This window comes from Pygoscelis adeliae, unplaced genomic scaffold (assembly GCF_000699105.1).
Source record: "Pygoscelis adeliae isolate BGI_AS28 unplaced genomic scaffold, ASM69910v1 Scaffold224, whole genome shotgun sequence".
NCBI classification, from domain to species: Eukaryota; Metazoa; Chordata; class Aves; order Sphenisciformes; family Spheniscidae; genus Pygoscelis; species Pygoscelis adeliae.
Genome location: NW_008824657.1, coordinates 532,123 through 556,472, shown reverse-complemented (window position 1 = coordinate 556,472; position 24,350 = coordinate 532,123). Strand labels below are relative to the sequence as shown.

The 24,350-nt window shown below is 39.9% G+C and overlaps 1 protein-coding gene across 5 annotated transcripts; it reads right to left on the bottom strand.

Annotated features, from left to right (window-relative positions):
* ZBTB44 (zinc finger and BTB domain containing 44) lies at positions 1 to 23,888 on the bottom strand. Of its 5 annotated transcripts, none has more exons than XM_009322576.1 (5): positions 22,830 to 23,888; positions 18,042 to 18,126; positions 12,309 to 12,472; positions 9,669 to 9,969; positions 1 to 962 (listed from the first exon to the last, which is right to left on the bottom strand). In XM_009322576.1, exons 1-5 carry the CDS (start codon positions 23,845 to 23,847, stop codon positions 725 to 727), a joined length of 1,806 nt encoding a protein of 601 aa, XP_009320851.1. In that variant the 5' UTR covers positions 23,848 to 23,888; the 3' UTR covers positions 1 to 724. The 5 variants fall into 5 exon arrangements, with proteins under 5 accessions (XP_009320851.1, XP_009320850.1, XP_009320852.1 ...); XM_009322575.1 differs by lacking the exon at positions 1 to 962 and adding an exon at positions 1,012 to 7,542; XM_009322577.1 differs by lacking the exon at positions 1 to 962 and adding an exon at positions 1,012 to 7,542 and having other exon boundaries at positions 12,309 to 12,421.
* Between the last annotated feature and the right edge of the window lie 462 nt (positions 23,889 to 24,350).

The window sequence follows — 24,350 nt, the reverse complement described above, 5'->3', positions numbered from 1 at the left end:
CACAGAAAAACTTTAATAGTGTACACTTGCTTCGTTAAGGACGTCTAAAAGATGTTTCATGCTAAACTTAAACATACGGTTCTGCTTTGGAAAAATCCACTCGAGTCACAAGTCTGAACCTCGATATCCATCAAAGGTATGCATTTCAGCAGTCTTGCCTTAGCTTTATGATAGTATATGTTCATATACAGTCATACAAGGCTTTAGATTTGTAATGGTCTGCTAAGCATCACTGCATACTCCTAACTGGGTCTGTCTGTCTTCAAAGAAGCAAAAATCTTGCTTTTGCGGGAGACCAACAGACTCAAAGCCTTTGCATCTCAAACTTAATTCTCTCCAAAGCCTTCACCAGATACGTTCCCTCTTCCAATTACGCTTTTGATAAAATACTTCTGTCCCTACGCAAGGTCCTCAGGAAAATGAGAACTCGGAATTCAGAAACTCTCAAACTCCCCCATCCAAGGTTCGTTGCGGCTGCTTACTCTGCACCGCGGAATGCTTTTCCATTTTCGTTTCCACTCCCGTGTCAGATGCTGAACACAATTTGACTGCTAGTGTATTAATCATGCCAGCCTGCTTGTTATTCATATAGGCTACCGGGCAGAGTTACAATCGTTTCAGCCAAGCAGTTACAAAACTTCCATTTTCCTACCTGTGCCCTAGCTATGTGTGGATCCAGCCAGCTTTCCAGCTCGGTCAGACAGGTGGGTCTGTAGGAGGCAAATTAATTTAATTGCAAGGGTTGCCAGAAACAGCAGAGGTGTATGTTAAGTCCCATGACTCTAGGCTGTTTCATGAGTATTTTGAAGCTCACAGCTGCGATCGCGATGACTCTGTCTACTGTCCTTTTTAAACACCATCTTCTGCTTTGACTAATTTGATTATTAGGCTCATTCTTGGCTGGCTTTCCATCAACAAAACCCCGTTCAAAAGATGGCCCCACCGCTTTTGCAGAATACAGCCTAAAAGAGAACATTAACAAAAGCAAATGTAATATACAATGGAAAATTAAACAGAAACGTGTACTTTATTCTTAATACTCTTTACTCATGTAATTCTCCAATCATTTATTAATGCTTATTTTGTTTTAAACTACCTTCCTCCCAACGACAGCTTCGGCAACAGTGACTTCTCCACATACGCAACTATTTTGAGACTAATTATAAGCAAAAGTTATAAGAGAATGTAGCTCTAGCAACAGAGTCGCACCTTCTTACACAAGGTCAAAGCTAGTCTTTTGTGCTACAAGACAAACTCTGGTATAGTTAAATAACGACACAAAGCAAAGATATACTCCATAAAACATTAATATTTTAATGAAAAATCTTAGCTTCATGTTTCTATCCAAAGACACTCAAAACTAGTTTTTCTCCCCCCTTAATTTTGACCTATAATGGGACCAGTTTGGAGATTTTTTTTTTTTTTGTATTTTAGAACATTTTTTTTTTAAAGATTAAACAACCAGGCTAGCAAAAAGGTACCCAATACATACTTTTCTTATATCAAACAAGCTAGTATTTCAATACAATGTAACTATACAGAATATATACATTACACATATGATCACAAAGCAAACACTACAGGCTCAGAACAGATTTGAAAAAACATGATATTCACATTGATTACAATAACTCTAAAAATGATTGTAACGTTGAAACGGCACTTAGTTTACAAAAAAAGTCACAAAAATATATATAGCCACCAAGAACTATGGTTCCTGAAAAATACTAATAGCCAGATAGTATTATATAAAATGTGAAGTGTATTTAAACATCGTATACATTAAAAAACAAAACCAAACCCAAAAAACAATTCTGTTAAGTCAATAAACATGCCAAGTAATCTAGCTGTGGCCAGCATCAACAAGAGAAGCTGTACTGTGGATGAGATGACGACTGGATATACGGCTGGTGACCGGAGACTGGCACAGTTAAGGGGGTTTCACTGTTACTAAAATGCACAAAGAAGCCCAACAATAATTTAATTCACATTTTTTCCTCCAGCTTACTCTTTTCCCTCTTCGGGGTTTCACCATAGGGCAGCACCTAGAGTGAAGGCACTGCAGGAACAGGGCAAAGAAGCTGTCCAAGAACTTTGTGTAGCCAGGGCTATAAGTCAGAATATCAAAAGCATGCATCAGCTAAACGAATGGTTAAACAAAATCACTCCTCTGGGGACTTCAGCAACCCTCAGGAAGACTGTAGGTACAGTTGCCACACAGGCTGGCAGCACCAGAAACTGATTCGGCTTTTTTTTTTTTTTTTTTTTAGTGCAACCAGATTTGTAGTTGAGACCTGTGGGACACTGAATTACTGTGATAGCACACATTGAGTTAACAAAAACCCAGAGCGGTAAGTACTGTTGCATTAAAAAAATTCACATTTGTTTTTTATGGTACATTTCCTCAAATACTTTGAACCGACTCTATTTACCAGGGACCTCTGATGTGGCTGAGGCACCGTCCGGCCTTGAACCCTCTTATCTGTCATCGAGATGCTATGGAATTTATTATGTCCATACTTGGAGATGAGAACCCTCCAAAACTGGGTTTCACCTTGTAAGCAAAACTCGAACGTAACCGATCTGAATGAAAATTAGCTATTTTCCATATTCTGATGGTGTGGAAGTTGCAACGGATGTAGGAGCAACAGGCGCTCCTACATCTGCATTTTCTCCATCCCTGCAGGGTGCACAAAGCTCCCGTTCTATTTGCATATAAAATGCTTCATGGTTCGTCTCAGAGAGAGACCGGCAATAGTCTCAGTGCTCTTACATCCTGGGGCTGGAGGGGAAAGCCAGCAACCAAGAAGCGACTGAAGCCCTCATATAAAAACTTTAAACCATAGCTTAAAAACAATAAAATTTTATCCCGTAAGGGACATATAGGGATCATAGTCTTATAAAATATATTTTACTGCATTGGCAGCTATTACTTTTTTAAAAAGTTTAAATTCACACCTTTTAGACTCAAGATACATGTGAACCCAGAACCATTTTCAATAACCTAGTCTACTAATCTCTCAGTATGAGAGACTTGACCATAGTACCTGTGAGCCTGACAACTGAACTCAAACTGTAGTAAGACAGACAAATCCTCAGGAACACACATCTTTTTTAATGCGGTGTAAGAACAGTGACAAGCAGTTCTGACGGGGAGCTTCATTTGCTAAATGTGTAGGCATCCCCATGGATTTCCAGGGGACCCGTGCTATGTGTCTGCATCGAAAAACAAAACGAACCCTTACAACTTCGCCAAATCTCCCCCACGGCTAAAACATCACTTCTTTTTCTTCTACTTTTTGCGGGGAAATAGAAAGCTCCTGAATTTTTTCCCCTCTCCCAAAACACCACGTTAAATCAGGAAAAAACCTATCCCTTCCTTTCCCATTGTTCCCATCGGATGTACTGCTCTACACAATAGGCAAGGAGTAAAGACCCTGCACAGACTCCGAGAATCCGGGTCCCCGGCATACGGCAGAACCTTGCTAGTTCTGTGGTAGTGAAGGCACTCTGCAAAATAAATGGGTGAGGAAAGGATTTTCCACTGAGTGCAAAGATTGGTGCCACAGGGGAGAAGGATATGCAAAAGCAACACATAAATCACTTTGGGAATGAATTTGGAGACTACTCATCGACAAAGAAACTGCTGCGATGGGTCATACGTTGTAGCTACTTGGAAGAAATTCTGAACAACTTGTAAGGGCCACAAAGACGATGAAGGGACTAGGGCATCTGCCATACAGGCTGAGCGTGATGGGACTGTTTTGTCCCATCAAAGAAGGCTCAGGGGGATCTTACCAATGTGTAAAACTACCGGATAGAAGGGGGTAAAGAAGGTGGAGCCAGACCTTTCTCAGTGGGCACAAACTGAAATACGAGAAATCCCACCCAAACATCCTAAAACCTTTTTTACGGTGAGGGTGGTCAAACACTGGAACAGCTTTCCCAGAGAAGCTGGGGAGTCTCCACCTTGCAGATATTCAAAATCTGACTGGACTGAGCAACCTGCTCTCCCTGACTCCGCTTTGAGCACGGGGGTTGAACTAGATCACCTCCAGAGTCCCTTCCAATCTCAACTATTCTGTGATTCTGTGATCCTTGTCAAACAGAAATATAAATGCATACTAATGGGGGGGGGAAGAAAAAAAAGAGAAAAAAAGAAAATGCAGTCCGGAGTTCAAAACCCTCTGATAATGTATTGAAAGAAATTTATGCTTTAGGTTTAATCCCAAGTGTAGTTTAAGGCAAGTTTCTTCTAGCTTAGATATCTATCTTGCTCAATTTGGAATCTAAGCATATTAGCAACAGAGATTGTTTTAAGATGTCCTATGTTTTTACATCTCTCCTGTGAAGAACAACAGCATTTCAAAGAACTGAACACTTCCAACAAGTTAGGGAGGAAAAATAAGACGGTATTTGTATTTAATCTGTGTTCACTTCTATGGAGAAGAGAGATATTAACAAGAAACGATTACAAACAGGAAAATTAACAAGTAAACCCAACCCTAAAACAAACAAACAAACAAAATCCTCTAAGAACGCTATTGTTCCTGCAGTTGAATCAGATTGAAAAGCGAGAACTAAATTAAGATGTTACACAGAGATTACAGGGTTGCAAAGATAACGTGTAACACAGTGCAATGAACAAGGAAACCCATGACTTGCCTTGTACCAAGGTGTTAACAGTTAGTGACACTCATTTCTTTTCAAGGAAGAACAGATTAGAGCTACAAAGTCTTTTTAACTTTTTTTCCCCCTTCTCTTTGGTATTCAGAAAGCAGTTTGCCTTCTGACACAAAATTTTAAGTCTTCAAAATCCAATATCCAGATATGTCTGTTCTGTATTTGCTCATCTCCTCACCGATAAACTGTTCAGCAAAATATCTAACGGGTGAAAATGGTCAGATTCGAACAGAAGATTATGTCCATCTACATCTGACCGCCTTTGATTATTACATCCGTACAGTCTGGAAATGTGTTTCTGTGTGAAGTACTTTTTACTACATGAATCACAAAGGATTCTCATATACCTGCAGAGTAACGCTTATCAGAAAAAAAGAAAATTCTGTATTTGAGTTCAGTGTCACAGCCCTATAATTCGGGATAAAACTCAGCAAAAGGCATTGTCTTGTCTCACTGGCTTCTCAGTTATAGAAATCGGAAGTGGAAGAGAACTGGTCGTTAAATTCAGCCCATCAACAGGCACTGGACTAATTCACAGTACAGCATCCCAAAAAAAGAATTTCTCCCTCAAGCCCTTTTAAGACTTACAAAGGTAGATATACAAGACTGAATTGTAGCAGAGAACTTCTTTGCAGCATGTTTCTAAAACACCCTTTAGATCTGGTGGAGAAACTTCATTCCAGTAACTTGGAAAGGACTTAAATCCCAACTGTTTTCACTCTATTTAACTAAAATGTGTGTTTTTTACCTAAAACACAGCAGAGAAAAATTGTTAAACTCACTGAAACCCTTTAAGCTCTTTCCAAAGGGCAATTAACTCTTTTCCTTACAAAAATTGGCTATTAGTAGAAACAACTCCGACCTACAGAGTATCAGAGCTGCCTAAGCTAACTGAATACAAATTGATCCTGCAATATAATACGACTTTTGTGTCTTCTGTTTCTTCAGGAGCAACCTTTCTCTGTTGGTTTCATTTCCTCCTCATGTTTGCGTAAAACAAACCCGGGCAGAAAACAACAATTTCAAAAAACAAGATTCAAAACTAAGGGAGTATATCATGCCTTTGGAATACTAAGATCAAGTAATACCTACTCGCTCAGCATGTCAGCTGTAGGCGATAGGCATTTGGCATCAAACACCGAGTTAACTTCAGAAGCAATAAAAAAAAAAAATCACAAACCTCCTAATGTATTTCCTAATTTAGGTTTCAAAGCAGTCCTATAGCCCAAACAGCCTCGACAAAACAAGACTCACTGCTCTGAAAATCCGACACCCTAAATTTGCAGCTTTTTCTAAATATGGAAAAATGAAATTGCAAATCTTTCAATTTATTGCTTACTTGAGCTGTGTATGTAGCTGGAGTAATGGCCTTTAATAAACCGAGTTGGCAAGGATTTAAAATGTTTTGAAACAGGAACAATTCATCATTGCTATATAGGCTTTTTGTAAACAACCCCCTGTTGGGTTAGAAAGTTGGCCTCTAAAGAGAATAAATTGCTTGTTTTGTCCAAAACAGACTAATAAAAATCTCAGAAACTATACATGCAGAAGTATAAACAAAAAAATGTGCAATAATGCACAAAAGAGCTCATTTTTTCCCATCTGTAAACTCCCTCTAGCCAGCGTTTGGAGATTAGTAAAAATACAGTATATGTGGCAGGGGGAAGTGACCAGAACCGCAAACAATCTGGCCACGATTTAAGAATTTCAGTTTGGAAAAACCTTTGTTTTCATACGTGGTTCCCCTTCTACAGAAAGATACAGTCACGAGAGATTTGTCAGGCTTGCACGGATATGTACTTTTCTATCATCCTCAATTCATTATGCACCATTAGACTTTTCCTGACCGTAGTGTTTCCATGCCTAGCCTTAGATGGGCAAATCTGGACATGCTGTTTGATCAAGCAGTTTCTAGAAGGACTGGAATATAAGACGTAGGAATACCTGGCATGACATCACTTGGTTTGTCAAAACTGATTCATCTGAGATGAAAAGGGACAATGTGTTTTTAAAAAATGTGTGACTGTTAGTTTCAAAAATGCTTACCATTTCCAAGAAAAGGGTTACAGTAAGCGCTTTGAAAAACAGCAGGCACAGAGATAGGAAGTGTCATTTTTTTGTGCAGAAGATTAAAGCATCCACTCAAAACTAGTCAAAACTGTTCAATAACGATTTCCAATGCATCCTTTTGTTTGTCATTTTAAAAAGGTTTCCTCTGATTTCTTTCCCTTAACCAGAGGGTCTGCAGAAGCAAGAGAAACTTAATGAGCTGCTCTAACTGTGGAAGAAGAAATAGTTAAAGTGATCTGAATCAGTTGTTCTTCTTTAGAAGTGTATCACAGCTTCCATGATGTTCTGACAAGATCTTTTTGTGCATTCAGTCTTAAATATTTTCACAGAAGTGATCATTCAGTCATGAAAAATAATGTAACATCTGTTGCAGTTTTCTGTTTAAAGCGTAGCTTACAAAGTAAAAAGGGATAATCTCCCCACTTTTGTTTAAAAAAATTAAATTAAAATGTACAGGACCAAACACAGGCACTTTCCAAAGAACAAAAATGAAACCAAACCATGAATTATTCAATAGTAATAGATGACAGCTCCGGTTTCGGAGGGTCACCTGCGGCTGCCTCAGCAGTGGCGTTAGTCTTTGGCTGCTCTGGCACATCTTCTTCCTTCTCTGCCAACCCACCCAGAGACCCCAAGGGGAAAGTGCTTTCACAATTCTGAGTTGACGACACCTGTGAAATGACAGGCATTTGGACAGAAGAGTTGCTTTCAAAGCCATGCTCCCCTAGCTCATACTGCCCGAGGGTCTCTTCTTGTTCCTGGTTTAAGTAGTCCGGTACTAGGAAGTCACTAGAAGAGGGGCAAAGGACAGAAGAGAAATGTCATTTCTCACCCAAACATTAGCGATATCAGTTTGTTTGTATCAGTTACATCACACAAGCGACATACTGCATTGCACAGAGAACAGAGATATTCATTTCACATTGCTCGAAGATCATCACAGCGACATACTTCACTAAGCACTATAACCTGGTTCTCATTTAAACACACAGAGAATTTATTCAAAGGCATCTATTTCGCATTGTTTTGCATCCATATTTCCTACACAGCAACTTCTTATTATTTAGATTGTATCACCTTGATGAGAATGAAAGTTAATGTCTGGAACATCATATGGCACTGAAAACCTCATTGAAAAAAGGGAGCACTCAACCTTTAAAAATAGAAACAAAAATGAGTTCAGCACTGGCAAAGATGCGGGCCTTTTCCACCACTGAGATAAGATCCACCCAAGCAACAGCAGCAGCACTCCTCTCAGAGTGGACAGGCTGTAAACAGAAGCATGAGGCGAGGGAGCAAGGGTTCTGCTGAAAGCACAAGGAGGCTGCCAACCACAGCGGCTTTTTGTGATGTTGACACGTATCACGCTACTGTGAAAAGAACGGAATTGCATTTCCTTCCCGTTTCAGTCCTTTCTGGACAACAGTTCTGTAACTTACTCTTACCAACTGACGGCTGAGTGTATCCAAAGAAAATCTACCGAACCCTCCAGCAGTATTTTCAGAGCATGAGCACATAACGAAAATAGAATTTCTTTGCAAATTTTCAGCACCAGACATGTAAGTTTGTACTTGAGGCAAGTATACATACATTACATATGTGCACATTGGTATGCTTTGGTTCCTCCTTGTAATAATCCATTTAAAAGCAGTCCTTTTCTTAAACGACAGCAGCATTCACAGCTTCAAATCCAAATTCACAATCAACTATGCTAAACCTAGTGTTTGTAAGTTCAAACTAAAGGAAGGCCTACAGACAACTAAAATCACATACTTTAATCTGACTTTCATTTGACGACAACAATAAAGTGCTTACCACAATCATGGCATCATCCCTTAGAGTTTTCGCTCTAGTTCTGGCACAAGTGCTAAGAACAAGAACTGCATAAACCCACAGATATGAAGCACTTGTACTTTTAAACAATATTCTGTTGGAAAAACAGTGACTGGCTTTCCTGGTTTGTTTTGCAATTTTTTCATCCTACATCACTTCTGACACAACCAAATAGAACAAAATGCTGAAATAGTTTTGTAGGGGAAAAAGCACAACGTCTAGAAATCACGAGGGATGGTATTGTAGATGCCGTAACATTTACAATACATTTCTTTTGCATCGCTGAAGACAGATGACTTACAGACACCAAGCAGCACCCTCTCTACAGATTTAAGAGCTGTGAGATCCATCTTCCTCCAATTTCCCTCATCCACTTTAGTATTTTTCGATCTCAAATTCCAACGGTTACAAACATTTATTTCAATCTGAGAATACAGAATGCTAGTCTCATGCCTCAGAACCCTTTTAAATAGTCTTCAGTGAAGTGCATTTGTGAGATACGCCAAGTCTTTTGCGGCCTGATAAACAAGAAATGTCCAACTGGCCCTTACTGTTTCAAACCCTATCAGTCTGATCATTTAGTAATATGTTACCTAGAAAATGAAAAAAGAGAAGGTATGGAGTCATGCAATCTTTCCACAAAATCCACCATCGAGCAAGTACGTAAAATGAAGTAGTAAGTCTATTCCCTATGTAAGTGAACAGGCTATGTACGAGATTTTGAATAGCAAATCATTCACAGAACTCCACAGATACTATAGTATAAAACGCTATGGCTTAACACCATTAGCCTGTCCATAGGTACTACTGAGAAGAGAAATTAAGTAGCCCAGAAGCAGCTTCTGCATATCACTCGATTCTTCAGTGCCCTCCTATATAGCTTATATGCTGCAAGACAGATCAGATATAACAGAGAGTGGCGCAAGAATGAATTTGACTGGAATTAGCTGGCAACCTGATGAGAGGCACAGCAGGCTGCCCTGAAAGCAGGAAAAGATGATTTAGGAAAAAAAAAAAAAAAGAAAAGGATAAAAAAAAAAAAAAAGCAAGTTTCCCTGTTAGGTTTTTGCTGTGCACCTCACCTGCTCTGGAAGTAGTTTGCTAGCTCTGACGCTTCATGGTTCAAGCTCCTCAGGTGAACGATTAAATTTCCAGAGTTGGTGAACATGGCGCCGCATGTTTTGCACTCGTAAATCCGAGGCTTGCGGATAATATGCCGGGAAACCCGCATGTGGTGTTTATATTCCCCGAAGGAAGTGAAAGTGGCACTACATATCTGGCACCGGAAACAGCGTTTACCTTCGTGCTTCAGGCGATGCATCTTTAGCGAGTAAGCTCGGGTGAACTTTTTCCCACAGCGGTCACACTGAAATGGTTTAATGCCTGCGGAAGAGAGAGCAAAAAAACGTTCACCTTCTGTAATGAGAGGTCACTGGCAAAATCCTTCCAGATTTCTAAGAGTAAAAAGGCAGCAGCTGTGGCCAGTCACAGCGAAGCGCTGTTTTAGGAAGAAATTCTCTGGTTAACTTTAAAATGGCAGAAACAATTATCACAGAGCTACACTTTCTCAGAACCAACTGCCAATAGATGTCAGAACAATGTGACCTGTCCGTAACGCTTACACGTCTTCTTCCCCACGGTTTAAAATGAAAATAAGCCTCCGTGGATTATACTATGGTTAAGATCCTGAGCCACAGCCAAAAGGTATCCGATGCAGCAGTCACCTCGAACCATCTTTGAACTCTTTTGATCTCGGGAGATTCTTGTGCCAGACTGGTTCCCAACAATGCGATTATCAGACGACCCTTAATTGCAATGTCGTTTTCTGGCTGCCTTTGGCCTCAGAGAAGTGTTCTGGCAGGGGGACTGTGTGCACAAGGATGCCCCTGTATTTCAGGAATGGTGATAAAAGGGTGAAGTGGCAGCCTTTATATTGCATGGGAACCTTTCTATACAAGAATCTTCAGCAACTTTGCATGACAGACAGCTCTCTAGGACAGCTTAGGTTCATGCCTCTCATTTTTTTCTCGTATTAATTTAGAATTTCTGTTACTAGTTCACTTTTCATTTATTACAAGCACTAATAAAACCCTAAAACATACGAGCTCTGTAACATGTTGCAATGGCTGAGAGTACATAATCACACCCAAACAGAACTATTACAAATTAAAAGACTGAATCACCAAAAAGTTAAGATGTAATAAAAAGTCTGAACTCCAAAAAGTGTGGAAATCCAAACATGAGGCCAAGAATCTGGAATATGGAGCTCTATTCATAATAGGGCTGTCAAGGAATAAAAAAGGTTTTTTCAAAAGGCCGAATGTGCATCGGTCCAGGCTGTTAATTCCACCAGTCTTTCACTCTGCTTTCCTCATGCTCAAAGCAGGAGCTGAACTTTTAATTGGGGCTTTTATAGAGAAAGCTGTAGTTAAGGTTACACTGAAGCTCCTTGTTAAGCATGTGAAAACAAGTTAATATACCAGAATATTGCCTTGTGGAGCTAAAACTTTTCATGTGTTCGTACTGTCCAAGGGCATCTGTTTCCTCTGATAGTCTGAGGAAAATCTCTTCAGCCATTTTGCTTATGTGAAAACACTTTCAACATTTACAAGTTTTGAGAGTTTCTTTTGCATGCTAATTACTCTAAACCAGCTATTCAAATCTCTCCCAACTTTGCCCAGGGGTTGCCAGTTGACAGGCCGGCCAGAGATGCTCTGCTGAAGTCTGTCTGTCTGCTCTCAGTTAAGACTCTAGCAACCGGCTTGGGATAATTTCGCACCCGATATGCCCACAAAGTTAGCTTTTTTAAGTATTAAACACGTACTACTACTGCTGGCCTAAACACAGTACGGTCATTTTGCTTGAAGGGATTTGACAAATAACTGCTGACAGTGAAAAAATTACACCTTGACACTTGTGGTTGCTCTGCCCAAAAATGGTACAGCATCTGTGTGCAGGTAAGAGTCAAGCTCAAACCAGGAGATGCTAAACCACGAGACTTAGTGCTCAAGTGCAATAACCCCTTAATATTCCCTTCATTCACTAAAATGTCAATGCTGTTGCCAGATAATGCTGACAAGTCGTGAGAAACACTGATAGCAAAGACATTCGGAGTTCATACTTAGATTAGAAATCAAAATGAATGCAACAATTTGGGGACCGAGACTCAGAGGAGGCATTCACACAAACCTTTTGCTACCTGTACTATCTGTAGTAGCTAAATTGATCATCAAACCAATTCAGTTGTCCTGCAATCCCTCCAAATATTCTGGGAGCCAAAGGCATACAACATTCTTCAATGCAAGGACGTGAGATAGATAATATTTTCTATATTACCTGCAAGTCTCCTCTAAAACATAGCAGACAATTACAACACGTAAGAGGAGTAATTTCTTCTTCTTTAGTATAATAAAAAAGCCAAGTAGACTTTATTTCATCTCAAATCTTTACCGTGAAAATGACTTATTCTGATGAGTTTCAGGCAACCAGATTTTTTTCAGTCCACACAAACGCTAATCATCCATGAGTAGAGCTATCAGTCAGATTTGATGTATCAAAACAAGCATTCAATGAGACATACCTCTACCCAACCTTTCTGAAATCAATTCTCGAGCACTTGGCAGGCGATCAAAAAAGAATTGCATTATTATATTTGCTGCACAGTGAGCAAACCTCTGTGAGTCTATAAACCAGTAAATCCTGGAAACAGTAACGTTTCTTACCTGAGTGGATAAGCATGTGTTGTTTTAAGTTCTGAATGCGAGTGAACCGGACCCCGCAGGTTGGACACTGAAAAGGTCTGTCTGGACCATTTGGGCTGGGTCTCTCTGTGCTGCTGGTAGAAGGAGCAATGTAGAGTTGGTAGGGATACTGAACGTTCTCCAAACTACAAAGAAAAAATTCACCGATTTACAAGCAACTAGAGGAAAAAAATAAGAAGCCTTGCCCGTGGAAATCTGAACCTTGAACACCTTGGTATGAGAAGAAGAAAAAGACTGGCCTTCCGCGTTCCTGTTGAGATCTATATTTACGCTGGCAATCTCTGCCTCTATAGCAATGCGTCTTGACCTGCATCTGAAGTCTTACAGTCACTGACTTTGCACATCTGAACAAAACCAGAGAATAACCTCTGACTTGTGTTCCTTTGGGCAACAGGTCTGAGCACCAGCTGCAAACAGAACTTTATTTTCCAGGCATGGGCATTTTCTCAAGCATATCGATGATTTACAATCAGCAAACGGTCCCTGAGGAAGAATTTAAAGAACTGAGCGAACCGGAAAGCAAAGGAGTATTTTGCAGCTTCAGTGATATTTGCAAGCGAAATTAAAGCCGATTCATTTCCATTTCAATCCAAGTTCAATGAACAAACATTAGTATCTACAATTACATATTTCTAAGTTTAAAATATTAATCTAATTAGTCAATACTTGCTCCTTGTCTGAATCAATCGGCTCTATGAGAAGAGCTCAAGCGCTGTATTTAAAAAACAGCACACAGACTATAATAGAGGAACAACTTAACTTTCAAAGTAATTTATTTAGAACTCACTAATTGCTCCTACACAGCCTCTAGCTGCAAACTGTTTAAGGGAACTAGAGTGTTATAATCCAAGTCCTCTGGCAAGGAACTTGCTTTGCTAAAGGGCATAGTGAAATAAAAACAAATCTGCTGGTACAAACATAATAACGATAGGAGTTTGTACTTACCTGGGGTTTCCCTTTCCTGAGCATTAAGGTCTATATTTTTTGTTGAAATAGACATTTCAGCTTGCTCACAGCCTGATGGAAGATCAGACGTCACTGGCAGCAGGGAACTGCTCTCACCCTGAATATTCCATGGCCAGAACAATGCAATTTTAGTTTTACTAAACTGTAATGTCTGAAATGTATTGAGAAAAAAGTACAACGATGTCTCCTGTTGCACATAGTCAGACAGTCTCCCTAACTGAACAAATCCTTTTGCTGGTCTGCTTCCATCTCGAGCCCAGATTGTTGGTTTCAAGCTTAGGCTGAATTTGTGGACTTCGAACGTCCACAGGAATGAAACGTGCACTTTGCATACGCATCATACAAAAATCCACAGACCGGATCAGCACAGGAGGACAAGAACCAGGGTCATCTCTTTAAAATCAATACCTTCATTGTCTTTATCTACTCTGGAAATGGATGTCAATACAACTGTGAGAACCCGGTATCTGAATTCTGAGTACAATGATGGGTCTCAGTAGCAAAAGTTCCAGTTGTAAAATTTATCTGGAGAGAGAGAGCACCAGGTATCTCTCAATATACACAAGATAAAAGTGTTTCCTGCAGGAGCTCAGTACCAATCAGTCTGTAAAACCCGTAAGGATTTCTGGTCTCACATGGAACTGGAATAATATTTGCTCTAAGGAAGAAATTTTATTGTCCTTCACTTCTTTTTACACACAGTAGGGTCCTAGAGAGCTGTGGAAAAGATAGATGTTGACAGACTTGTTGATCTTTGCTAAAGGGAGTATTTGCAAGAGGGAAGTTACCAGCTCATATCCTGGGCCTGGCAGAATGTAGTTCACTGCCAATTAGGGGTCTGAAAAAGCCAACTGATGGCTCGCCAAATGCACCTGAAGTAAGTGAGGGTGTTTTCAAACATAGGTCCTGATTTGTCTAACCAAATTTCTGACATAAACTCTGGCACTCCTGTTCCTCTTTGTGAGCAGATCACTAGACAAAGGACAGATTTTACTCTACTCAGATGTGGAAACACTAGTTTTGCCTCTGGAGTTGGTATGACCATATGCTTTCCACTTTACCAGTGAAACTCCATCAACGTAGACTAACAGAGAGGTCTGTTATCCAAAAATAAATATTAAAAAAAAAAGACCAACAGTGCAAAAAAAGCATAAGGCATAGAAGTCCAGCTGCCATAATAACCTAATAATCAAATAGCCAAACTGATTTGGGCCCAGGATGGACATGACAAATGTCTGGCTAAGGGGCAAATCCCTTCAGAAAAGGTTTCCTTGCGCTCAGCCGACTGGAGAATTCACAATCAAAATTTTCACAGCTATGTGCCAACAGAAGTGACAGCTGCAATGCAGGGGTGATAAAGGGATGACTGGCTGGGCAGCAGGAACTCCTGCTCTTAGATGTACATGTAGATATACACGTCTAGTGTGCTCAAATAAGAATTACATTTTGGTTTTCTGTGACGTTTAACTTGCTTTATAGAGAACTTCATCTTCTGGTAACATGCTTCTTAGGTCCTTCCTCCCTCATTCCCGCGTTAGGGGATTGTGAAGAGGCAAAAGCGTATCGTGCTCCTAGAGCTTTCTAGGGAGACACTCAAACTAGGGTAGAAATTAGGAGCCACAGCTCTCCTTTTGTTTCCAGCTTTCTCGGGCTAGCTCATCCTCAAAGCCTGTACTGGTGCCAGCTTCTCTGCAATTGAAACAGAAAGGAGAAGTGCTATGGGGACAATCTCCCTAGAAGAAATTTAAAATAAAGTTTGTTTTTTTCCTACATAAAAGCTTCATGATGAGAAAGGCTGGTTAAAGCAGATAAAATGGGAATCACGAGGCTCTCCAGCTACCAGTGACTGGCATGTCTTTTTCCATCCTTACACTGCAAGCAGGCTGAAATACCTCCTGGTGACACAACTGCGGACCTTAGCACAACGAAGAAATTACATTTGAAACACAATTATATTTTCTCTCCCCTGCTTCTTTTTCCCCACATACGCTCAATTTTTCATGACTTGCAATTTGTGATAAATGTGGCATTTAACAGTTGAGATTCGTCTAACATCTCAGAGAATTTCTGTAACAGCTAGATACAGAGATAGGTTTAAAATGTTTTCACCGTAACACTCAAGTATTCTACGTGCAATTTTTTCTTCTTTTCACCAAGAGATTATATACATATTTAACTATGTAGAACTAAACTCTGACAAACGTGAATGCCAGAATGCTCAGTGAGCCTAGAAATGTCCTCTGTTTGTAAATAACAATTATCTTAGAAAAGTGGAGGTTCTCATTATATTGGATCAGAGAGTTCTTTTACAGTTGAGCCTTTGCAACTCCTTTTTAAATGCAGCCACGAACTGATACAGAGACTAACTGTTAAACCAGCCACGGCTGAATTATAGATCTATGCTAGAAAAGTGTATTGCAATCCAAATGCGAAATATCAGAGAAAGCATGTATCAGATTTCACTGCGAAACAGCAGTTTTAATAATTAACAGATTCCTGTGTGCCTATTAAGCTGACAACAATTACATGTGACCTGCTGTTTATGAAACACTGATTATGGACGAGGATCAATCAGTTGTGTTAATTATTTCACACAGAAACTCAAAAGATAGGATATCCTAAATTTTGAACTATTTATGATTCTTTCCGCAGTGATACGGATGTCATATTGGAAGACCTTGAGATGGAACAGTCTTTCGCTCTTTTTTATGAATAGAAAGATAATAAATACATACTCAAATACATATTTCTCAATATAAATTTGCATTGGCCACTCACCACTGACTTTGACATTTTGAGAATCTCTACTAATAAAGCAATGTACAACCTGGACTTAAACTAAAGGTGCATTAAAGAAAATACCAAACAAAAAGTGAGGGAAACTTTCCCCATCCGTATGATTTATTAATCGTGTTCTCATTTGATTCTGCTAGAGCTGAACGCTTGGTTTTATTCAGAATTCTGTATTATCTCGTTTTATGCACCTAAAACTGCGTGCCCAAATTGCTGCACTGGCCGTATTTATTTGCTGATGTGCCCATCCTGCGCTTGAAATGGGAATTCCAAAGTCCAGTGCTTGAAGGGCTGTCACAGCGCATCAGAATGCACTGTCCCACCCTGACAGGCGTATACGCGCACGCATGTGAAAGAAAACTTCTTAGGACTTGAAAGCACCATTTTACACATTTAACCGATTCACGGAGTAAGTACAGTCTTGGCACTTTCATTTGAATTTATAAAATAAATCACTTGGTAGAAAATTTTAGTTCTGGAGTCTGAAATTGTAATGAATTCCCATAACTATTAGTTCCCTTATTGTTATATAAACAATGTGCAAATTCTAGTTCATTTTGCTGATGCTTCTGTTACTCTGAGACTAATTATTTTCAAACTTGGGCATAAACTAAGGCAAATATTCTTTCCCTCCCTGCATGGAAGAGATATTTTAGCAGGAATTTTCAGTGTGTTAAAAGGATTTTATATATTTTGAATTTTCTATGCAGTTTGTGCCGAAGCTCTGCAATTTCATAGGAAATTTCTGAAATAATCCACTGAAAATATGTATGCCACTTGACTTTAGAATTATAGCTTTAAAAGCCTGGATTAGTTCTAATGCAACATGTGCTCCTACTCTCAATCCAAACCCTAAGTACTGGGTATTATTTTTATACTGAGGTTTGTTAGCAGATAGATAAAGTCTTCTCTGTCATACAAAAAAATCTTATTGAGGCAGTTATTTTCCCTTCAGATTTAATCCTACAACGGGACAGGTTTTAGATGGAAATGGCAAGAAAGATTTTATGAGCTATGAAAATGCAGCTCTCGATAGTTATCTCTACAGGGAGTTTCACTTGACACAGTTTCCGAAACAACTCCCAAAGGTTCACACTTCTTCCTCAGACCCACTTGTCTAACAAAGTACTAGGCAAAAGCCAGCTTGTCAATACTTTAATAATTTTGCTTAGAAAGGGAATAGCTAGATATACGCCATACTTGACACGTACCACAAAAGCAAAGAAATAAAAGCCAAACCAGCTGTGTGTACCCTTGTATGCCACTTGCAGGTACGTCGCTTCGCTCTAACAGAACTACGATACATCTTTGACCAAACAGACCCATTTTAGTTCGGCCTTCTCTGCCAGCCTTCCCTTATAAGGGATTCCCTTAATAAATCACTCATCCCAGCACAGCAAAAGGCCGCTAAATATTTACAGTAAATGACACGCAGCAGCATCTTGGTAAGAAGCTACATGCAGAAAGTTTGGGAGGAAGGATTTAAGGCTGCTCTGCCTGCTCCGTGGCTTACGGCAATAGCAAACTCTGGTGAAGCCGAGACGAGGTACGTGTTTTCATTTTGTTGCTTTTGTGGCTTTACGTCAGCTTTCGCATGCATGCAACTACCACACCTGTTTCACAGTAAAGATCTCTCTTTTCATTTTTTATTTATTAATAAAGAGCAGTGATGAAGAAAACGCTAAAACCTGAATATCTTTCTTCACCAGTGTTGCCTGGAAATAGACAGGAAATGAAAAGCAACAAGTAAGCAAATTCTGACTTTCATCACCTACATTCTTCTAAAGCATCTGATCCTTCAGGCACTGATTGTACTTTGATCAACACAGACAAGTAGATGTACAAACAACTGAACATTCTGGGATTAAGGCTGGGTAGGTTAATTACAGCACAGCACTTGCTGCGGAACAGTTTGCACACCGCATTGGTACATACCGATCATCATCATCTGCATGAGCGTTAGTGCCAGAGGTACTTTGGAGTGTGGGTAATCCCTCCGTAACCCCCTCATCTATTGAGCCTAGGCAAAGAAAAAAGGGCAATTTAATGCAAATAAGTGTTCAAAAAGGGTTGGGGGGGCAGGTAAAATTTACACATAAAGCTTGCTTTCCCAAATCTCTGAGACACACTGCTTCCTGGGTGATAAGATAATAGAATTGTCTTGAGAAAATCATTTAGAAAACCCAGAAGCAACGTGTTCCAGCTCAACTTCTCCTCTGCACGGATTATCTAGCAAATGGACAACTCAATAAAGGGCAAATATTCGGCACACCTAGAAAATGGAAAGAATCTATGTTAAAGACAGCCAGAGTTTTGAAAACACATCCAGTACTAACACTGTAAAGCAGAAATGTTACCTTCACCTACAGGGACTATTTCATCAGTTTTCAAGACTTCCTGAGCAACAAGGAGTTCAATCCTGCTATGCTACATTGCTTTTGTGTTCCAAATCGTCCATATGTATATGTATTCATTGATAATGCCTTCATTTATTGATAAGATGCTGAGACAGGAAGAGCCCTCTGAGAAATCAGAAATGCAACACAAAAGAGACCAAACATCTGTTTGTAAGAGAAATGAATACACAAAACCATTCCAGAGCTTCGTTCAGTTCACCAACAATCAAGCAAATGTAGCTCAAGTGGGTTTTGGAAACAGAATCTAAGGTAAATGCAGCACTGAAGCAAAACTACGACTTCGTTCACCTGATGTGGCTGTTGCTCAGGCGGGCCTCCCTCATCACCACTTGCAGTTTGGCGTTCAATCCTTGTTTAGGCGTATTAAGCGAGGTTATTTTGGCCTGATGTCACCGTAACAGAGAGGGAAGTTGGCAGTACAGTACTAAAACAATCCTAAGAACCGGCACCCACCCCCTGCCAACCATACCCCTTGATAAAAAAAAATGGTCTAGTTTGGTTACGTGTGACCATTTAGATAAACCATGTGTTGTTCCATCTTTAAAGTGAGTGCAGAGAGCAGACTGGATCTCCTCGCATTCCTCCTTTTCCTCTGATGATGTTTACGGGTGCAATGGGAGATGAGAAAAATGAATGACTGAACTCTGCCAAATTTCAAAAGGATCAGAGTTGCTGTCATTCCTCTCCAAAACAGGGGTTCCCAAACCATGACATGTGTATGATTAGTAGCATGAAAGCCGCTTGGAAGTGGCACAGAAGTAATTCCATCTTGCCTCCTTTTCCCTCTGTTGAGACTGAATACTAAGCACCGCTCGAACTTTTCTGAACAGCCAAGCAGCCTTTGGGTGTCCACCACTGAACCCACGTGAGATGAGGACGGATGGGGGAAGGCAATTTCTCTCTACACCTACACCTTGAGAACGAGCGAAGCTGAGGACAGTGCTAGGAGCTGCTCTCGCTCCTGTGGTAAAAATAATTCTGCTTTCTAAGAGAGTGGTACATGAGCAAACCGAATTTGGGAACCCTTCTCTAAAGCTCACTGGGAAAATCAAGTATCATTAGGTCTACAATGACAAGTGTCAGACAAAATGGAAAACCAAAGAGAAGGAACAAAGACAGGGGAAGATGAGCAGAAAATGTGCTTATTTTGTCAAAAAGAACGGGAGCAGTGCCTCCAAAAAAGGCTGTCCCTATAAAGGACGGTGTTCTACAAAACCTTACTGAAGTGAAAGATTATTGTCCTAATGCGACCTCATGTTATGGGGGCCAGTGATGGGAGGAAACTTGCATCTCTAGCAGTTTCAAAATAACACTAATAGAATCAAAATTTTTAATTTTGTTACAAGCTGACAAACTATGTTTGGGAAATTCAGCTACTATGCAATCTATAAAGTTACAAAAATTTATCCCATTTTGATTTATCCTTCTTTCTCATGAAATACTTAACCGAAAGTCTACTGAAAAATAAGCCAAATTGCTCTCAGGTTTAATTTTATGCCTTCACCTCTCAAATGGAAACAGTGTCAATGAGTTATGAAAATATCTTCTCAGACATAACTATTGTTGCAACCATAATAACTTATTTATCAAGGCCCTGCTTCACGTCTCCTTCCATATTATAAAGTGCTTCCAAATATAATAAATTGCAAATGAACAATTCTTGAAATTGCCCAAAGAGTGAATAAGAGCTTTTTGCAATATCGGAAGGAGAGGCAGGGATGCTTTTATAAATGCACTATAAAACATTGAGATAAATACATGCAATTATACGAGGAAAATATGTTCAAGGAAGAGAAAGCTGTACTTTTAACATATCTTGCTGCTTCCATTTACTGTTGTTATGTTACTGCATAAGGAAATACATCTTTGGGAGGTAAAAAGTGCTTTCCAGCTACAAAGCGTGCCTTATCATGTATTAGGAACATGCGAACTGTGCTAAAAAGCAAAAGCGCTGTTTCTCTTTATAGCAAAATGTGAATAAAACCTATTATGAGGATAGTTAATAATGTTATGCAAAGACCACTAAACATTAATTCAAACATATTCACGGACAAAGAACAGCTTTGTACTTTGAAGGTTTGGGGCTAGCATATTTTTTTTCTCTCTGTAGCCATTTTAAGGAAGAACATGCTGTACTAATATCCTCAGTAACAGACATTTAAGTTTAAACATTATAATCACTAAAGCCTAAGATCCTTTGCCCCATGCCGTACAAATGGTCAGGTACACGACCTCAGTGGTACAAAAGCTAGAATAGGAAATAGAAAATGGAAAACTTTCCCCAAAACATCACGTGGCTTCAAAACAGATAGCTTTTGAAGACGGATGTGCAAAGTTGCTTATCAACAGAAATCATTTCGGGAAACTGGCTAAAGCAAGAACAGAATTCAGTAAGGTGCCTTACTATTGGGGTGCGTTTCAAAGTAATTTTTGTTTACCACTAAGACTCTCTTAGAAAAGGAGATTTTGTAGCATTCAGTGGCACCTCTTTCTCTACAATTCAGTCCTAGTCTCACATTCTCACGTCCTAATTCCTTCAAGCCACTTTTGACTACGCAATTTTTCTGATATTTCTAACTCCAAGAGATGTCCTCTGAAAACTTCCGTAGATCGTCTGCTACTCGTCTGTAATCTGGAATTTACACCCAGTTTGTTCTTTTAAGCTGCTTGGGTATGATATTTATAGTTGGTAAAACTCCCTCCTTTCACTTGATATGCTATTTTTAACTTTCTCTAATAATTATTTCTACTCGTTCTATTTTGTCTGTGATGGTACAATTAACGTTGATGAAATAAGTTGCATCTCTTATCACATGGCCCTGGCGAGGCCTTTCTGAAGTTCCTACTATAATGAGTTAAAAACTGAGTCCAACTAAACCTCTTCTTGAACAAGGACCGCTTTTCCTGGAGACTACCCAGCAAACAAATTGTTTCTTTTAGTTTTTCATCTATGCGCTATTTTGGCAAACTACATTTAAAGATTTATATTTAAACTGATATTAAGTCTGCTTCTCAGAAAAGGCAAACAGCCTTGTCTCCAGTAAATAAAACATTTTCGTTTGGAAAAACCATTACCGATCTAAAATATCAACACGAGCTACACAAACCGACAAACAAAACCAACACCATAAAGTCTTGAAGGATGGGATAAATGGAAAATATTTTCATTTCTTTGTAGTGAGTACTACCTGAATAGCTTAACAGCACTGATTATATATTGCAATCCTGGAATGGTCGGACTGATCTAACACTCACTTTCTTCAGAGAAGGCACACTGTTACGCTGACCAAACACAACAAATAATGCAGGCTACTAGGCTACATTTATTTACTTTGTTGTAGTTTATTTATTTAATTAACTGAAGCAGCCTTTCATGTATACATTATTTGAATGAAGCAGACCAGTACATTTGCCATTCTTACGGTCTTCAAACAAAACAGGCTTTATTAAAAATCTTCCAGTAAACAAACTCTACCGAGCACAGGTCAAGCCACTTAACTGAAAGCAAAATAGCTGACTTAGGCAAAAATTTGGTAATTAAACTAGAAATATTGCAAACCCCCTATCTTCCGACTTACTAAAAGCCACTCAATGCCTTCTGTGCAAAGAGGAAAAAAAGGATTGTTACAGTAACCTTCAAGTATTAGCTATTAATAAACAACAGCCTGCTAGAAGAACCCGAAATTGGCTTCAAATTGTCTTTCATGGAAAAAAGGTTTCTCTCAGCAATTGGCAGTACTTGAAGAAGCAACTTGAGAACCGAATCCCACAGAAATGGAAAGATTCTCAATATTATGACTGTGTGGTTTTGTTTTCGTCTGGGGCATTAAGATGACAGTGTTCCACCGCTTATTTTGCAAATCTTCTTACAAAGGCGCTCTGTCATGATTATACAAGATTTTATGTGTGATGCAAAGTACCGTTCTATCCCTCTGCGGCTACGGCCACAAGTCTTTCAGATTTGGTGTTGCAGCTCAGCTGAGATCATGCCTTTTGACACTACTGGAAACAGAATTATTTTCCCCAGTCAAGCAACCAGAGGTAAAGAGGGGTTACGAATCTCTTCCGAATAAGGAGGTCTATCAACAGGCTTACCTTTCTTAGCCGCCTTCTGCAAAGTTATTTAAAGAGCTCCAAGTCCCGTCCCCCCACCAGGGGCTTATATGTAACATTTCACAAAACGGGAAACAAAATGCAGTTTCACAAAAGTAAAGCATGAAAAAACGTGAAGCGGAGTTCCTCCAGTAAAATCACAAGTGCACACACACCTATTTGTACATAGATCTAACCCCAGAAATGGTCGTACCTATAGAGGAAGACTGTGGGCTGATCAGGAGATCTTCCTGCACTTGCTCGCTTCCTGGGACTGTCTGTTGATCGCTCAGAGAGCTCTGGGATGCGCTAACAGGCTGCGATACTTCCTCGTGAACCTCCTCATCGCTTAACCTCTCCACTTTGACGCGCACGTCTTCTTCAATCACAAGGGGAGAACTGGCTTTTGTGCTCTCACAAGTCACGTAATCTGCAATTCTTCTGTTGGACTCGGAGGGTCCAGGCATTTCCAAAGTCCTAGAGTTCTCCGCCTGCTTCACCTTCTCGGACTGAAGTCTTCGATCAATTCCAAAAGGAAAAGTCCAGGGGAAAGCTAAAGACGAGTCCACGGGCTGATTTCTGGACTCCGGGTAAGAAGTTGAAGGATTCAGCACTTGGGGGGAACTTGTTTGTGTGTTACACTTAAGGGGGCTCTCGGGAGACATAACTATGTAGCTTTTGCGCTTTCTTCGCGACTCTCGGCAAACAGGAATGGTTCTTTCCACGACACTGCACTCAGAAGAAACTGGAGAAAGGCTGCCGTCTCGAGAAGTAAAATTGCAGTTTGCACTGTTCTCCTGTCCTGCATCCAGCACCTTCTCTTGCTGGCTGTTGGGCGTATTCCATAAAATGCTGGACTTCATGAATTCTGAGCACGTGCTAGCAACGCTGAACATCTGCATGTAGCTGGCTGCAGCCAACACATCAATAATGTTTTCTGTATTAATAGATAGTGTTGCTGTGTAAGCATATTCCAGAAGAGGTATAAAACCAGTCACTGTCACATGGTGCAGGTCTAACACGCTCTTGCTCTCGTCTTCTGCTTGGCCAACGAGTTTGGAACGGAAGAAGTCGCTGCAGGCTGCCAAAACCACCTTGTGCGCCCTGAAGATTTTGTCCTGGACGCGGATGGTGATATCACAAAAATGTCCATCGTTGCGGAGCATGTTCAGCTTCCCCAGCATCTCCTGACTGTGAGCAGGGGAATTATGAGTGAATGTTTTAACACCCATTTTTTCACCTTTCTGCTAGCGTTCTTTCCACATACGAGAGATCACAGGAATCCTAAAACAAAGAACAAAACGGTCATTTCCATTTCTGAAAGCAAAAGTGAAGTGGCTTCATGATTATAAGACTCTCTATGATCAGTAGGATTCTCTAGGGTCACGTTTTTCTAGGATCCCGACTGTGCAATGGACTAACTCTACAGAGATGCAATTACCTACTTGTAATTTTCAAAAACACAGATCAAATTATTTGCAATCTATCACTAATATCATCTTCCACATTTCTGCTACTGCCCACTCAAAACAAATGCCTAACACAGTTTAGAGAAAAACAGATGTCTGCAATACTGAAAGGAAAGCATTTTTGAAACGATCATCTGTGTAAGAAACCTCTATTTTTATTTTCTGGGCTCAGGAAACTATTGCTCACGGTTCTTAAACCTGACAGACTTTTTCAAATGTTTCTTTTAAGTGGAAAAGACATTAGCCTGTGTCCACTTATAAGCGTG

Coding starts and splice junctions, on each gene's coding strand:
- ZBTB44 (XM_009322575.1), bottom strand. CDS start 23,847: ATGGGTGTTAAAACATTCACTCATAATTCCCCTGCTCACAGTCAGGAG. Junction 18,127..22,829: donor CCCACAGTCTTCCTCTATAG/GTACGACCATTT, acceptor TTCTTTGCCTAG/GCTCAATAGATGAGGGGGTT. Junction 12,473..18,041: donor CATGCAGATGATGATGATCG/GTATGTACCAAT, acceptor TTTTCTTTGTAG/TTTGGAGAACGTTCAGTATC.